A 19,088-nucleotide genomic window follows, 5' to 3' on the forward strand; every position below is an offset into this window, starting at 1 on the left:
TCAACAGGGGCATGTAATTACAATTCTTGATCTAATATTTCACAGCAGGGCCCGTTTCTGCGCCCACCAAGAGCGAGTGAGGACTTACAGTGTTGTGGCACTAGCACCACCAAAGGCCCAATTTTTCTGCCCCTGTTCAACAGGGGCATGTAATTACAATTCTTGATCTAATATTTCACAGCAGGGCCCTGTGAGGGCTTACAGTGTTGTGGCCACAACAACACCTAAGGCCCAAATTTCTGCTGAGTATATAGGGCAGGCCCCTACTTTCAAACATTCAACTTACAAACGACTCCTATTGCAAACAGAAGGAGACAACAGGAAGTGAAATGAAATCTACCCCATGGAAGGGAAATTCTCTCCTGTAAGAGTTAATATGGGAAAAATGTTTCTCCTTTCCACTGATGCTTTATCACCAATCCTTGTTTCACAAAAAAAAAACAAATTTTCAAAAAACATTTGTCATTGGGACAAAAAATAAGGTGAAATCTTCTGAAGAGGAGCACAGACAGCAAAACAAATGTCACAGGGGTGATAACCCTTCCCTATGTTTTCCAAAAAGCTTAAAATAGATTTTTTGGCTGGAGCTAAACACGTTAAAAATGTACCAGTTCAAAATTACAAACAGATTCTACTTAACAATAAACCTACAGTCCCTGTCTTGTTTGCACGACCTGTATACTGCTGTTCAGAGTATATAGGGCCTGGTGGTCCCACGCCTTTCCTTTTTAATTTGGGTGCGGGGTTCCCCTTAATGTCCATACAAGACCCAAAGGCCTCGTAATGGACTGGGGGGTACCCATGCTGTTTGTCTCACTGATTTTCATCCATATTGCCAGGACCCGACATTACATTAAAGCCGCAAGCAGTTTTAAATGACTTTTTTTCCTTTAAAAATGACATTTTGTGCAGGGACTGTTCTAAGCACGGGATACACGTTCCACTTTACAGGCATACTATAGACACCCCCCAGGTACGATATTTAAAGGAATATTTCACTTTTTTATTTAACTTTAAGCATCATTAAAATCACTGCTCCCGAAAAAACGGCCGTTTTTAAAAGTTTTTTTTGCATTGAAACATGTCCCTTGGGGCAGGAACCGGGTGCCCAAACCCTTTTTAGGACAATACCATGCAAATTAGCCTTTAAAATGAGCACTTTTGATTTCGAACGTTCGAGTCCCATAGACATCAATGGGGTTCTAACGTTCGTGCGAATTTTCGGCCCGTTCGCAGGTTCTGGTGCGAACCGAACCGGGGGGTGTTCGGCTCATCCCTACTGGTCATTTATCAGATGCTGCATACTTGGTAGTGATAGCAGAGAGAGTGTAAAGAAGGAAGGTGTCGAACATATACTGTACATGGGCCAAGTACTTCATATGATGTAAACATTTATAGCAAACACTAATGAAAACCCCAAGTAAAATTATTTTTAGTAGCAATGGCTTTCTAAAAAATGCTACTTTTTTTCTGCTAACTCTCCCATTTGTTAAAAAATGTTCTGAAATAGTAAATAACTTTTAAGCTAACCTTTAAATTAAGTCCCAAACATCTCTAAATAAATGTGATATCTACAGATATCCAGATGGCGTCCTTTATATCCAGTCAAGGACTGGAATGCTTTAAACAGGACAAATAGTTCGCCCAAGTTAACATTCATGGCTAAAAACGTGTGAATCATATTTTACATGCTGCTGACACCATCTGATAATGCTCCACAGAACAGCTCTTTTCCAAAAAATATAAAATGCATAGTCCTGTATTTTATGGTTTAAAAAAAAGCTCACAAGGGTACATTTCTAAAAAGTCAAAGCCTTGTGACTTGCAGAGAGATCACATTACTCAAAGCTTGAAATTGATTTTTTTTTTGACTGGACGATTAAAGTAGTAGATCAGTGCGGAGCAGTAGATGTGACTTATCTTGATTTTAGCAATCTTCAATGCGTCTCGCATAGAGAATTGAACAAGTTCCAATGTTTGGGATTGTACAGTGGTTGATCAGATAAAGAGAGATAAGACAAAGGGATAGAAAATACTGTAGAAAGCATAGTGCAGGAAACTTATTAGCCATCTGAATGCACACATTTATTATACACCAACACCATACAGTGAAAGTTTGTTTATAATGAAGTTTGTAAAATGTTTTATTTTTAGACAAAGATTTAACCTCTACAAATCTCACACCCTAATTATAATTTCAGGATGTGCAGAACACAGAGAATAAGAACAAAAAAACTATCACATTATAGTGTATATCAGGGCAAAAGAAAAACTATATTGTACATCTCTGCAATAGATGAACATTTTATTATATTGTATTACTCCAAAATTCTGCAAGTACAGAAAAATAGGTATTGCTCTACTACAAAACCAGTGAACTTCTGATTTTTGGTTTGGGCTGACACTGTACTGAAAGTCCAACCAGCATTGTCAATCCTGTATCACAAAACTCCACCTACTTATCACATAAATACATTAATTTATTTCCCAATGAAACAATGCTGCTGCCTTAACTCCCAGTTTTAAACAAGCAATACCAGTAAACAAAACAGGTTAAAGAACAGAAGTTTGAAGGTTTGTTGAACGATTAAGTAAATTGGCCTGAAAGGATCACTGATTGAAAATACATTTTTTTTTAAACTAATAACTCATAACTAATAACTAATTAGTTATTAATTTATTACTAAATTATTTATTCCTAATTAAATAGTTAATAATGAAAAGCTAATAACATAACTATAGTGCTAGTTTACACCAGATGTAGTTCCGTGCGTTTTTTTCTGCACTAGTGCTAGTTCACACCAGATGCAGTTCTGTGCGCATTTTTTATGCACTAAAAATGCATGCAGTGTTTTCCATGTATTCCAATGGCTCTAGTGCACCACTCGTGGAATGGCGACAAACTTTTCCCCTTAAAAATCTCCATAGGCGACTTTAAAAAATTCTACAGTTTGCATGTTTTGAGGTCTATAGCTAGAATTATTTTACGGTGTCAAGTCATTTTACGGTGAGTTTCCGGTGCAGAAACTGACCGGAAACTGACTGGAACTGACTGCTTTGGTGTGAACTAGAGCTATTGGAATACATGGAAAAAACTGTGCATGCATTTTTAGTGCAGAAAAAAAGCGCTCAGAACTGCATCTGGTGTGAACTTGTCCTTATAACAAAAAATAACTTTGTTATAAGGCAGAACTGATCTATGTTCAGAATCAAACCTGCACTTAAAACAATACAGCTGGAGATCAAAAGTCTCAATCTCATTTGTGGTTATAGGTCAATACAAGACAGTTTAAAAAAAACAAAAACAAAAAAAACTACACTGCCACTTGCAGGAGGATCATATATTAATGTAACTAAAAGAAGCACTTCAGCCCCAGAAGATTTTACCCCCTTCCTGACCAGAGTACTTTTTACAATTTGCCACTGCGTTGCTTTAACCACTTCCGGACCGCCGCATGCCGATATACATCCTAAATTTGAATAGGAATATCGTTGTTATGGTGGCAGCTAGCTGCCATGACCCCAGTGTCCTCTTCTTCGGCCGGCGGTCTGCTTTCAGATAAAAGTGGACTCTGCGGTGGATTCGCCGCAAGATCACTTTTATCGGCAGCGGGAGAGGGCCCCCCTCCCGCCACGCTCCAGTGCCCTCCGCCACTTACCAGAGCCGTCGGCAGTGGCGGAGGCGATCGGATGCTGTCACTAGCTGGGTATGGAGACGAGTGAGGGGAAGATGGTCCCCACCCGTCTCCATAAAATTGCAGGGCGGAGGCGACGCCAAAACGTCACTTCTGCCCATAGCTCTCAAAGGGCCATTTTTTTAAATTATTTTTTTTAAATGACAATTTTTTTTATTTTATTTTCTATTGCATTTTAGTGTAAATATGAGATCTGAGGTCTTTTTGACCCCAGATCTCATAATTAAGAGGTCCTGTCATGCTTTTTTTCTATTACAAGGGATGTTTACATTCCTTGTAATAGGAATAAAAGTGACACAATTTTAAAAAAAAAAAACAGTGTCAAAATAAAAAATAGAAGTTAAAATAAATGAGAAAAAAAAAATTGTAAACGCGCTCCATCCTGCCGAGCTTGCGTGCAGAAGCGAACGCATACGAAAACGGTGTTAAAACCACACATGTGAAGTATCACCGTGATCGGTAGAGCGAGAGCAATAATTCTAGCTATAGACCTCCTCTGTAACTCAAAACCTGCAACCTGTAGAATTTTTTAAACGTCACTTACGGAGATTTTTAAGGGGAAAAGTTTGTCACCATTCCACGAGCGGGCGCAATTTTGAAGCGTGACACACTGAGTATCAATTTACTTGGCGTAACAATATCTTTCACAATATAAAAAAAAATCGGGCTAACTTTACCGTTGTCTTACTTTTTTTTTTTAAATGTAATTTTTCCAAAAAAAGTGTGCTTGTAAGACCGCTGTGCAAATACAGTGTGACAGAAAGTATTGCAACGACCGCCATTTTATTCTCTAGGGTGTTAGAAAAAAAATGTTTGGGGGTTCTAAGTCATTTTCTAGCAAAACAACCTGTTTTTAACTTAAAACTTAACTAAACAACAAATCTCAAAAAGAGGCTCGGTCCTTAAGTGGTTAACTGACAATTGCGAGGTCATGCAATGCTGTACTCAAACTAAATTTGCTTCATTTTTTTCCCCACAAATAGAGATTTCTTTTAGTGGTATTTCATCACCTCTGCGGTTTTTATTTTTTGCGCTATAAACAAAAAAAGAGCGTCAATTTTGAAAAAAAAAATATTTTTTACTTTTTGTTATAATAAATATCCCCAAAAATGTTTTTAAAAAACAAATTTTCTACATATTTTTGGTAAAAAAAAAAAAAAAAACGCAAAAAACGGATATTGTTTGGTTTGTGCAAAAATTATATCGTCTACAAACTATGGGAAAGATTTATGGGATTTTTATGCCATTTTTATGGCATTTTTTTTTTTTACTAGTAATGGCATGGATAAGCAATTTTTAGCAGTACTGCGACATTATGACGGACAGAGCGGACACTTTTGACACATTTTTGGGACCACTGTCACTGGTAGGGAAGGGGTTAACACTAGGGGGCGATCAAGAGGTTAAATGTGTGTTCCCTCAGCGTGTTCTAACTGTGAGGGGATTGGACTGACTGGGGGAGGAGACCTATCGTTGTTCCTACTTATATATGTCCCCTCTCCCCTAACAGAACAGGGATTTGTGTGTTTACACACACAAATCCCTGTGCTGGCTCTCGTGCATGCGATCGCTCGTGGCCAGCGGCCATGCGCATCGGTCCCCCGCTGTGCAGTGGGCAAGCACACGTGCCTCCGGCAGCACGCGCCCTCCGGCGGCTCTTAAAGGGCCACCAGAGGTACCCGTACGTGGTTTCGCGCAGCGGTGCCATTGTGCCACAGTAAATATGCAGGGTTTTTTTGGGGCTAAACAAAAAAAGACCAACAATTTTGAAAAAAAAAAATATTTGTTTACTTTCTACTATAAAACATATCCAATAAAAAATTTTTAAAAAATCAAATTTTTTCATAAATTTAGACCAATATGTATTCTGCTACATATTTTTGGTAAAAAAAAACAAGCGTATATTGATTGGTTTGCACAAAAGGTATAGCATCTACAAACTATGGTTTATATACTGGAATTTTTATTATTACTTTTTTTAGACTGGTAATGGTGGCAACCAGTGACTTATAGCGGGAATGCGGTATTGTGGCAGACAAACTGACACTAACTGACACTTTTGACACTTTGTGGGAACCAGTGACACTAATATAGTGATCAGTGCTAAAAATATATATACACCTCATTTAACAGGTAAATCAGTTTGCTCTACCCATAAGAACTGAAAAATTAAATCCATCTGTGAGCTAAGACTGAGGAAAAGTTATAAGTGAGCACATGGAACATGGAAGTCATTTTGTGTCACTCGTTGCAGCATGCTACATATAATTACATGTAATGAGCCCCATACAACAAAATAAAGCTTGTTTTTAATAACAGTGCATAGTAACATGAATTTTATTCCACAATAAGAAACAAAGATACTAATGTTTAAAGTTGACCCTGGTGGTATGGATGTGTCATTGCCATCATCCCATATCATTAATGAAAAAGCTGCATAAACCTCTAAAGGGATTTTTAAGGCAATGAAGACTAAAGATTATAAAAATCAATGTTTATTGTAAATTTATATAAAAGATATGTTGTGTAGTAACAAAAAAATAGAACTATTAAAGATAACACATAGCAGGATATTAAAAAAGTGCATTCATGAAAATAGGAATAGAAAAATGAGACATCACACTACCCCATACAATCACCACAGACGAGAAACTGCGGTGTCGAGTAGTGAAATTCCAACGCGTTTCAACGTGCTTAGTTCAAAGAAAAATGTCTTCTTGAGGGAAATGTATCACAGTCTTAATAAAATCAAAAATAGCAATATTATAAGCTGTATAAATTATAATAAATTGAAACGCGTTGGAATTTCACTACTCGACACCACGGTTTCTCGTCTGTGGTGATTGTATCGGCTAGTGTAATGTATCATTTTCCTATTCCTATTTTCATGAAGATACTAATGTTAACCCCATCACATTTATTTATTTATCACATTGATATCTCTATGTACTATACAAAATCAAAGTAAATACAAAAAAGTAGTGGTCAATATCAAAATCATAGTTTCATACCAATAGTGACATCTGAGGAACTATGTGTCTCCAGAAAAACATTGACATGGTGCCATCCTTTAGGAATCCATTCAATTATCTTTATGAGATCATTGTTCCTCATATTTTTCTCCAATTCCATTTCAATTAATTTTCTTCTTAAGTATCTTCCAAGAAAACCCTTCACTGGATCTGTATGGTTCGCACATAGCACCCATCTGAGAGGAACAATATTACACACAATTAGAAAATAATAATAAAACAGACACATTTGTAGTACTATAATAGCCAGCAATGGACAGATAATGATACAAGCAATCAGGGGCCTTGATATTTCCCATTTTAAAACTGTAAATACCAAAACAAAAAATAAAATAAAAGATTACTGCAGAGCTAATACAAAAAATTATTATTCACATTCAAATGTATATAACATAACAAGCTATATCATCCCTAACTTATAAAAACATTATGCACTGTAAAACATTTAACAATTATACCGTAATGATCATAAATATTATATATTATACTACATGACTCCCTGTTTTCTGGGGACAGTGTTACATTTATGTGTATGATAATTGTTTTATTAAAATTTACTTTACTTTTACTATCTGGAATCTTTCTCTCTCTTCATGTTATCTACAGGAGTGATCTTGAGAGTATACAGTTCATTCCTTTGTATATCGATGTGGTACAGAAACAATCCAGGAAGAATTTTACCAGGGTTTGATTTTCCATTAGGACCTCTTTGCTTTATGAGGTCTCGCAATCTGGTGAGTTATTCAATTCACTTTATGGTGGAAGTCACACTTTTCCATCTACAGAGTTGTATATACACTATATTACCAAAAGTATTGAGACGTCTGCCTTTACACGCACATGAACTTTAATGGCATCCCAGTCTTAGTCCGTAGGGTTCATTATTGAGTTGGCCCACCCTTTGCAGCTATAACAGTTTCAACTCATCTGGGAAGGTTGTTCACAAGGTTAAAGAATGTTTGATGTTCCACATCAGTGCCTGACCTCACAAATGCGCTTCTGGAAGAATGGTCCAACATTCCCATAGACACACTCCTAAACCTTGTTGACAGCCTTCCCAGAAGAGTTGAAGCTGTTAAAGTTGCAAAGGGTGGGCCAACTCAATATTGAACTCTACAGACTAAGACTGGGATGCCACTAAAGTTTACGTAAAGGCCAGCGTCCCAATACTTTTGGTAATATAGTGTGCATTAATAAAGATATAAGCATCACATACACACACATTTTTTAAATATCTTATATTGGGGACCCTTTTGTTGAAGTAACTGTTCAACAAAGCTCTAGTGGGAGGAAGTTTGATCAATTTATCACTTGAGTAGCCATTGCAAATATACTGGGGGTTGATATGTCCTCAAGTGTTCTCTCAGTTAGGAATGATTCACCCTATGTTGTATATATTATGAATGATAAAGTTATACCCCAGTTAGCATGCTTGGATGGTTCTATCTTCATAGATGTTTATCAAAATTATTGGCACAAACAAGACCTTGTTGTCAAAAATGGTTGGTTAGAGGGATTTCACATATATTCCAATATATTTTATATGATGCTCCTGGGTACAGTACATGTATACTAAACCTATAAATGTTTGGTTTAGCAATTGGTACTCTAATTTAAATGTTTTATTGTGTTTCCCAAAAATATTTTGTTAAGTGCTAAACAGATAATTGGATGTTTTACTAGCTCTGTTCCACAAACAGAATAAGTTAGATCGCCATGAGAAACTTTAGGATAAAATATTTATCCCACAAGCTATAAATTTTGAACGCAGGACTTATAATTTAGAACAAATAATTACCTGAAATTATGATGCAGTTCTAAATTTGGTGATGAGGAAATACTCTGATTCATTGTTCCAACTATGTAGGGGCTGCAAAAGACAAAATTAAATAAAACAGATCATAATCAGATAAATGTTGTATCCACTTCAAAGTATAGATTACCATATAGTTCCTCTTTGTGTGACCTCATATTACTGATAGCATATATGTGAACAGATATATGTACAGTATGTATTGTCATACAAGACCTGTATGTTTAAGCTCTCCTAACAGCCAAGGGATGCCAAAGTGGAACTATACTACTAAGCATATTTGAAGTGTTAGCAGCATTTTACAAAACATGCTGAACACTTATTACTAACTGTCTTATATTTTTTATCAAGATGATGCCATGAGTCCGTAAACCTGTTCTGCCATGACAAATAAAGATTGACCTAGAAACTGGCTTTGTTACAAATAAAATCTAGAAAAAAACAGTTACCCATCACGAAAAACCCCAGCCTCTTTTTTTGTTTTTTAAGACAATACTATGGGGTTTATTTACTAAAGGCAAATAGACTGTTCACGTAGCAAAGGAATTTTCACATAGCTTAGTGAAGGAGGTGAACTCTGCTAATTTCCATCATCCAATTACGTGCAAGCAAAAAATTCTGTTTTTTATATCTCTTGCACGTGATTGGGTATTTGTACTGCATTTACTAAGTAAAGGGCAGATTCCAAATGGCAAGCCGCAAAGTGAACAGCCTATTTGTCATTAGCAAATCAACCCCTGTGAGTGCAAAAATCTGTAATGCCATGACATTTAAAGGAAAAAGGTAGAAATTGACATTCCTGCTAATAAAAAGGTAACAAAGCCAGTTTATATATAAATATATACTGTATATCCACCATTGATGAATGGAAACATTGGTTTTTATGTTTGCTGGAATTTCTTTAAAAATGTACACACAAAAAACAGTACAAACTTACACAATCGGTCTTACTGAGATTGCAACATTGAAAACATTTTTTACACCATCATGGAAACAAGATATACTCATAATAGTGCATGTGCATATTAAACCATTACCATGAAAAAAACCTGAATTACTAGTGTTTTTGAAGGAGACAAAGCTCTGTTCCTGCACCTGACAGGATTGCCAATTCTTCCTTTTAATTAATGACACATGTAGATTACACAGATTGTATGGCTAATGAAATGCAGGTACTGAACTGACTAAACCTAACCATCCATGAAATCGTATTGTTTAGGTATGTCAGTATTTAAAGCAATGAGTTGGCACATTTGCCAAATGGTTATGCATCAGTATACTAAGAAATCTACTAGTTCCTACAAGGATAGGGGTATGATTCTCTGAGCTAATTTTAAAGGTAGAATGAATATATGCACTTATTCTAAACCTGAAGTCTTCAACCTTTTGGTTGGAACCACATCATGTATCAAAATTGTAACTCCAGGTGGACTGTATTTCTTAAATGGAATTTAGCAATTCATTTTACAAAATCATAACTTTCTATTTACAGAACTGATTTGTGCTCCTGTTACCATGTTATTTCTCAACCTGATTTTTGAATGGGAGGGTCTCTGGTTTCATTATGATCAGCTGATTGGTATTGTTATCACAATAAGCAAATGATAACCGTTTACCTGTATTCATCCCTTTCGGTGTAGATTATTTTAAAAAGCATTTTTAAAAGTCTGAAACTCCTATTGCAATGAATGCCTGTAATTTCTCTGGTATCTCAGTGCAAAGTTGTGGATAAAGCAGTGTGTCAATCACACAAACAGGAAATTACATTTCTAGAGTGGGGGAGAGTGTCGGTACCATTCAATGAGTGCCATAATATAAAGGAACAACATTTGATTATTTTTTAACACGTTTAAAAATTCCCACTAGTTGCAATCTGAGTAGATTATAAATAGAATTTTTTAGCAGAGTCTTCCTTTATATATCTATAGTGTTAAAGTGTATGTAAGCTCTAACAATAAAATTCTCTTCTCTCTTTTGGTCTGTTAAATATACCATTACAAATGTGTTGCTATATCTGTTTAAGGAATCTAGGAATCGGTAAGCTGATAAATATTACATTTTTAATACACTTTAAACTGGGCATATTTTGTTTGATTTAATGATTATGGTACACTTATAATTCGACAGATACTTAGGTTTAGTAAGCACCAAGCACCTATTGATAAATTACTACAAGCAAAGCCATATTTAGCTATATATTGTATAATCTAGCCATTGAGAATATGTATCAAACTGCTACTGTGTTTTCAAATCTTATTAAGTACACAGAATAAAGCAATATATATATTTTTTTTAATATGCAGATGCATTCAAACAACAATGTCATTACAGTTTTTTCACAAGACACCAAACATTACAATAAAATAGTAAACAGATCTATTCATCTCCTCTGTTGTTGGTGACATTTGTTCCAACAAGAAAAGATTGCTATTGTATCCTGTTACCTGAACACAATAAAAGAAACAATATATGCACTTCCAAGATAACAAATCCAAAATGTGACACTTTCTGATAACTGTGGTAATCAATGCTAACAACCTTCCCTAATGTTAATGAGAAATTACTTAAAAGGTAATTGTACAAGGATAGTATAATACCAAAAATGTATATTCTGTTATTTTTTCTTCATGGGAAGTTATAATAATAATAATAATAATAATAACAATAATAATAACATAAGAAGTCGACAATAAGGTACTGTCTAACATTATCATTATGCCGAGCATCTGAAATAAATAAATTGATCCTGTTTATAATTTACTTACATTTTATTAGATTTTTCTTTGTAATATCAGTAATTGTGCTTTTCTGCACTCAAACACATGAAATTGGACAATCTAGACTTCTATCGGGGCACAGAGTGAGTTTCAGAAATTTGTCACACTTAAAAATACATAAATCATGTTAATATGTGGACATATTTGCATTTGGCTTTGTGTGTTCATGAAAGCTCTACTTTTCTACAGCAATCAGCCACCATCCTAATGAGCAAAAAGCTGATTACACATTTTAAAGTGGTTCTAAAGCCTAAACATTTTTATATTAATGCATTTCTGGCATTAAGGTTAAAAATGTTTAGGAAAATGTATTGCCCCCTGGTTTCACAGGCTTTGCTGATCTTCCCACTGCAGGGGGCAGGGCTGAGCGCGCTATCTGTGTTTATGGACATAGGCAGAGCTGCTCGGGATAGAGCCCGCAGGTGTGCCATGATAGGAAGCGGCTTCCTATTATGGCATAGAGAGAAGAGGAGGAGCCGGGAGCGCTGACAAGGGACCCAAGAAGCAATCTCGAGAAATAATTCCCATGTTTGTGTCATTTCGGCACAACTGCACAGGCACAAATAAATCACTGCTGCATTAAAGCAAAAGACACATAAAAGGAAGGTCGTACCATTTACTGTATTTACAGTTTAGAAATCCATTAAAGATGTCACTCAGGGATCCTATATGATGAAGATTATCTAGAATTACTACCAGTGGAAGGTCAGTATCATTATCACCACTGCACTGATCTGCAAGATTAGCAAGATACTGTCGCAGTTCCTAAAAATAAAAGAAGAGTGTTAAAGAAAATAACATTGTTATTATTTGCAGCATGTAGATGGGAAGAAGTCCAGATCATTCCAAACAACATTATATTTGTAATATGGCTGTTTTCATATATAATACATTTAGGGCATAAATATAATTGGCACCATACTTAATTGTGTGATCAATTAAATTATTGAGAATTTAGAAGAGCCAAAAGCAATGGTGTGTCATTTACTGTATTAACCAATAAAACAGATTTTACTTAATTTAGCAGAGCTGTCAAAACAGTTTTTTTTTTTTTTTTGCTTGGTTGCTGTAGATTACCACAATTTGCTAATTGGTCATTGACTTATCAATAAATGGTGCATACATGCTTTAAATTCTCAGTAAAATAAATACGGATTAAGTATACCCTATCACAGTGATGGCGAACCTTGGCACCCCAGATGTTTTGGAACTACATTTCCCATGATGTTCTGGCACTCTGCAGTGTAGTGGAGCATCATGGGAAATGTAGTTCCAAAACATGTGGGCTGATTTTAAAGCAATTTGAAGCAGTTGTTGGCCTTATAGTCTGCAATATGACAGGAAATGCTAGGTTAAAAAACCTTTGTAAATCAAATATCAGTCTGGCCTTTCAATAAATATAAGATCCAAGTGGTGTCTTATTGAAAACAAATATCCAAAACAGCGTGCCCTAGCATTTGAACACTATTATATTTTAAGAGAGTCTAGGAAACCTGGGTCACTGGTTACCTGATAACTGAGATTCACAGTGTTAATTAATTTGTAATCCCTTGATAAGCTTAGGTTGAACACCTTTTTCCCATATTATTAACACCCAAATATCTGGCCAAAGGGCAATGCCTTTAACACTGGAACCCTTTGTTACAGTGATCCTGTGCTTTTATCTTACACTAAAGTGTTCATGTTCTCAACAAGCAGTTAAAACACTTTAAAGGCCCTCATTCATCTCTGTATCTATAAGCATTTTAAAGAAATTTTATTTCAAAGCTCAAAACAGAGGCACTGAAATGTGATATATGCTCACTAGTCCTGCTTGAGAGGAGACAACAGCCTGAATTAGGGCATCACAGGTACTGATTTTTGTTTTTTTGTTGTGTGTGCAAGGATCGAGGCAGCGACAGAGGACAAGATCACTTCCCTGATACCACCAAAGGATCCATTCAAGTTAACAGTCAACCAGGAAACTAACATTCCAATGCATGATGGGAGGTGTAGTTTCCTGTCCATTAAAGAAAGATGGGGGAGGAAGTGAGATGCGGTGTCTGTCACCCCATATAGCTTTGGGAGAGAGAAAAAACAGCCCTGAATCATAACATCGCTGTTACCAATTACTTTGTTTTTTGGTGGTGTTTGTGGCTAGGGCACCCAAAAGAGATCACTGGTAAAATCAGATGACAAAAAGGAAGGGATATTATATTTGTTAAAATTATCCCGGAGTGGGGTTTGAAGAGTCACTAAGCCAAGATGCATTTAAGCTATAGAGTTCAGAGCACATATGCAAATCTATGTATGAAATACAATAATCAAAATATGGAATATCAAGCAAGTATAAATGCAAAAGTGTCTCTCAGGTAAATGTTACAATAATAACTCAAAATCTGTACTTACAGAAAACACACTATAGATTCAGACAATTCTATTCTCTTGAAAGAGATAAATAAATTAACTTTTGCTTACTCACTTTACTTGATTTGTGATCCACATTAAAGGTTGCAATTGCTTCCTCAATTTTCTTTCTGCCATTTTTATTTACAACATATTCAGCAAGTTTGTTAGCTAGATATGTCTTTCCTGTTCCGCTGGGCCCGGATAATATAATCCTGTGATGTTCCATCAATAAATTAAAGTAGCGCTGAGTAATTGGTTTAGGAATGAGGGTATCAAACACAAAACTGTCCAGACTACTTTCTTCTACACCTAGAAAAGAAAAATCATAGGTTTCTGTGACTGAGTGTTCTGAAATGAAATCATGACATATAGCATCTTAAAAGTGTAATAACGCCTAAATCAATGTTAATAATGAATATTTGATTCCTATACAAATAAAATATTGCTAAATCATGATTTCAGATTGAAATTCAGAATACTTTATTATTCCTAAAGGGAAATTACTGAGATACAGTTACATTCAACAAAGACAAAATCGCAATAACAAACGGAAACAAGACACAATAACAAACAATAAAAATACCAATAACAGCAAGTTAATGTATACAATAGCCATGAATTGAAAATAAAACCAATAAAACCAATAATAAACCATATCATCCTATTAAAACATTGAATAAGAACACTGATTACTCTACAAATGATTACACATAATTAACCTTACATAATATAAAAACAACATAAAAAAATCTGGATCATGAGTCAGAATAAAATCCTCACATCCAGCACTCACACTCTTTTACCAAAGGCAAAAATGATTTTCTGTGTCGCTCTGTGGTGCACCATGGTTGTAACAATCTATCACTGAAAGTACTTCTCAGACTGATTGGCATATTGTGGAGTGGATAGAAGGAGTTGTCCAAGATTGAAAGTACCTTGGACAGCATCCTCCTCTATGACACTTTTGGTAAGTCTCCAACTCTGATTCAACAACATCACTGGACTTGAAAATCAGTTTATTGAGTCTGCTGGTGTCAGCCACGCTAAGCCTGCTTCCCCAGCATGCCACCGCATATAGAACACTAGCCACCACAGATGAATAAACATCTTTAGCATTGTTGGGCAGATGTTAAAAGACCTCAGCCTCCTGAAAAAGGCAGCTCTGGCCCTTCCTATAGAGAACTTCAGTGTTCTTACTCCAGTCCAGTTTATTATCTATGTGCACCCCCAGATATTTGTAATTTTATACTACATCCACACCCACTACTTGGATGGAGACAGGGGAACACCTGTGCCTTCCTCCTTCTTAAGTCCACAGCCAACCTCTTTTGTCTAGTCACATTTAGATACAGATGATTATCCTAACACCATGTGACAAAGTTTTCCACCACAGTTCTATACTCTTCCCCATCCCTGATACATCCCACTACTGCAGAGTTATCAAAAAACTTCTGAAGATGGCAAGACTCTGTCTGGTAGTTAAAATCAATGGTATAGACAGAGGAGATAAAGGTAGAGAGAACTGTTCCTTGTGGAACCCCAATATTACTGACCACCCCATAAGACACACAGTCTTGCAAACGTACATACTGTGGTCTTCCAGTCAGGCAATCACAACAATCCACAACACAAAGGAACAATTAACCTGCATCGCTGTTAGCCTTTTACCCAGGAGATCTGGCCTGATGGTATCAAAAGCACTGAAGAATTTAAAACACATGATCTTTACAGAGCTCACTGGCTTATCGAGGTGTGCATGTGATTTAGCAAGAAGATGATAGCGTCCCCAACTCCCAGTCTAGGCTGGTAGGCAAACTGCTATGAGTCTAATCATGGGCTGTAGCTGATGTAAAACAAGTCTCTCCAAGGTCTCCATGGCAAAGCCACTAGTCTGTAATCCCTGGAGCTGCAAGGACGTGGTATCTTTGGCACAGGAACAAGGCAAGGCATTTTCCACAACACAGGGACCTTTCGGAGACTCAGGTTAAAGACCCATTGAAGGACACCCCTCGGCTAGTCTGCACATGCCCTAAGCACCCTGAGGCTAATGTCTTCAGGGCTGGCCTATTTTCATACCTTAAGTCCCCTCAACTGTCTATTGACCTGATCAGCTATAAAAAACATTGCTGTACTTTCCAGTGAAGGAGGAGCAGAGTTGTTCTTTTAGGCTGGTGAGGGCATCTACTGTTATCAACTAGCAGAAAAAAAAAGCATTTTTAAGACACCTTAGCGCCTTTAATATATCTGGGCTATGTAAAGCAAAGATAACTATTCACTTTTTTATATTTTTTTGGACTAACCCCTGAGACCTATTTGGATTGTCAGTGCTCTGCCAGTTATTTTAAAATACCAAGAGAATATAAGTACTAAAACTGAATGTAAAGGTCCAAAAAGCAGAGACCATTACAATGACAATCCCACCATCTGGGACTGCAATAAAGTGGTGCCAAAGTCATCTTATTTCATATAACAATTTAATACAGCAGAATATCTCTCTTTCATAATCTTGTGGACGCGTCTTTATTCTACCTCAATGACGTCCTTAAATACATAATTATTTGGCAGTCCAAACTGCTAAAACCAGACATAGGTACCAACATAACAGTGTTCTTTTCATTACACTGCTGTACATTATACTGTATGGATGCTCTAGATCAGAGGTGTCAAACTCAAATACATCGGGGGGCCACATCAGCAGTATGGATGGTCTTAAAGGACCGGTTGTATCTGTAGAGCTATGTATCTACTCTTTAATATTGCAGTGCTGTGAAGGGCAGGCAGGTGCAGACCAGCACCTGGACCATTCACACTCCTGTAGCAGATGATACAACTCCAAAAAAGGAGGATCACACAATGCTGGTATCATCCACAAGAAATGGTATTGGAGACTGCTCAGGCCAAACACCATCAGAAATCAAGAGTACGCTATGTACAGAGTAAGCATGAGCCGCGAACACACCCCCCCCCCGGTTTGGTTCGCACCAGAACTTGCGAACAGGCAAAAAATTTGGACGAACACACAAACCCAGTGAACATGATACATGTCCCCTGGGGCAGGACCCGGGTCCCACAACATTTTTTATGACCATAACTTGCATATAAGCCTTTAAATTTAGCACTTTTGGTTATTTATGTTAGTCTCCCATAGACTTGAATGGGGTTCCGCAGCTTTCGAATTTGCCGCGAACACCAACACCACACGAACATCCGAACAACCAAAAATTTGGCCCAAACTTATGCTCAGGCCAAACCCTTCGCCCATCCCTAGAGCAGAGTGAAGAATTCAGGAATGCACTATGTACAGAGTGACGGGTCCAAAAGTGTGTTACATACAGGGTGCATGAGTGCATTACGTACAGGGTGCAGGAGTGCGTTACGTACAGGGTGCAACATGTCATTCTCATCCCTCCTCCTGGGCTCTGACCTCTGCACCCACCACTTCCCCCCACACATCAACCTCCACAGCCCTCCCCCCCAAAAAAAAAGAACTCCCTTACATCTGTACTCTCTCCTATCTTCCTACCTTGCCCAGCTCTGGTACCTCCCCATATAGCAAGTCCTCAAAAAGCCTGCCCACAGGATGCAGTGCACTTGATGGTAAAAAAAGAAACATTGCCATCCAAGCTGACAGGAACCTCCCCTGCTGACAGCTATGCCGGGACCATCGCACATGCGCTTAGCGCACCGGCGCTGCTGGATGGACTGAGCAGAAGAGCAGGAAATGTTTACTCTAGTTCACACAAAGCTGGCGCCACTCACTGGACTAAGGAGGAGAGACGGCCAGCCGTGCATTCACTCACACAAAGCCAGCGCCGCTTGCAGGACTAAGGAGAAGGATGTTTAATCTTGTCTGGGAGACAGGCAGTGGGAAAAACAGGTGACGGCGGCTGGCGGATGCTGTGCGGGCCACATGACAAGGCCCAGCGGGCCGGATTTGGCCTGCGGGCCTTATGTTTGCCATCTGTGCTTTAGATCATAGAGGAGTTCATCAGATATACCAAAACACAGGGTCACAGACATATTATTTTTGTAAAAGTAAGGAAACCTACGGTAAAATGCACAAGGATATTCTGTGATCATGATGTCCATTTGTTGTTCTATCAATAGCAATGATACATTCCAATATGAGATACATGCCAAAAAATGGTGTGACAAAAGTGACATAAGTGTTTTTTACACGTTTGTTATATTTTAGAGCAAGGGTCTCAAATTTGCGGCCCTCCAGCTGTTGCAAAACTACAAGTCCCATGAAGCAGAGGCATGATGGAGGGCCACCAGTTTGACACCCCTGTACACCCTGTACATGTAGAGGAACAATTTTACTACTTCTCAAATCCAAGAAAACATTTTCAATGTTTGTGTTGTTCTTAGTTAATACATTACAACATTTTTGGTATTTTTTATTCTCATACTATTAACAAATATCAAGTTTTTTGTATGGTTATGAAAACTGTATATGTGTTTCCCTTTTCTTTATTAGCGCATTCTGTCTGTCAGCTGATTAACTCATTTGGCTTTCAGTCTCAACAACTTTAAAGACAACCAGAAGTAGACATTAAATATAGTCATTGTGCTTTCACATGGCCTATAAAGTGCCCTGGGAGAAGGAGGTCTTTATTATGCAAATTGTAACCAGCTTACATAATGTGATCAGGCCTGCCTCCTCCTGTCCACAGTACCATAATATTAATCAGTGTGACTGCCCATCCTTGTTATGAATCAATAGTATGGGTAATGCACAAGGGAATGGCCCTAAGTGCAACTGTGGGAACTGAAGATTTTAGTTGCATAACAGAGTGTTATGATGTTGACGCTATTGGGTATTAAGTGTAACAGTACATATTGTGACCTCAAGATCAATGCTTTTTATGTCTGCTGCTGATTTAGCAGCATTAAAATAATCACAGGTTCACTTAAAGATAAGTTCACCTTTTTAACAAAAAAAATAAATGCACATTTTTTGCAGGTAATAAAATGTGAATGTATTATTTGTTGTTTCTGGAGCCTCTAAAGCATTGCACCAGTGATTAGCAGATCGCTGGTGCCATGCAGGTCTCCTGCAGATCTGTCAGTGTATCTGTGTGCTGTACATCCTGTATGAGCAAGCATATACATACAGAACACTGTGAATGAGAGACGCTGGCTGGCATTTTTTTTTAAATTGTGACAGCTAGCAGCGTGGGGGGGGGGGGGGGTAGAGAAGATCCCTGCTAGCTGTCAGATCGGGGAATCAGGGAGGGCGAGGGCTGGTCAGGTAATAACATATTACACCCTGAATGTGGGTGTAACATGTAACATGTTACGAAAGTTAAATTTATCCTTTAAAACTCGGCATGCATGGTTGTAGAGTACAATTTCCAGATATTACTGAACAAATAATATA

The 19,088-nt window shown here is 37.3% G+C and overlaps 1 protein-coding gene across 1 annotated transcript in view; it reads right to left on the minus strand.

Moving 5' to 3' along the window:
* Positions 1 to 19,088, minus strand: part of NAV3 (neuron navigator 3) — a gene marked incomplete in the record, with an annotated part of 918,952 nt that overhangs the window by 37,613 nt on the left and 862,251 nt on the right. Inside the window, 4 exon segments of the mRNA XM_073620003.1 lie at positions 6,707 to 6,903; positions 8,526 to 8,597; positions 11,931 to 12,082; positions 13,779 to 14,014. Of these exon segments, the coding sequence (XP_073476104.1) occupies positions 6,707 to 6,903; positions 8,526 to 8,597; positions 11,931 to 12,082; positions 13,779 to 14,014 (657 nt within the window).

Source organism: Aquarana catesbeiana, linkage group LG03 (assembly GCF_042186555.1).
Source record: "Aquarana catesbeiana isolate 2022-GZ linkage group LG03, ASM4218655v1, whole genome shotgun sequence".
In the NCBI taxonomy this organism is placed as follows: domain Eukaryota; kingdom Metazoa; phylum Chordata; class Amphibia; order Anura; family Ranidae; genus Aquarana; species Aquarana catesbeiana.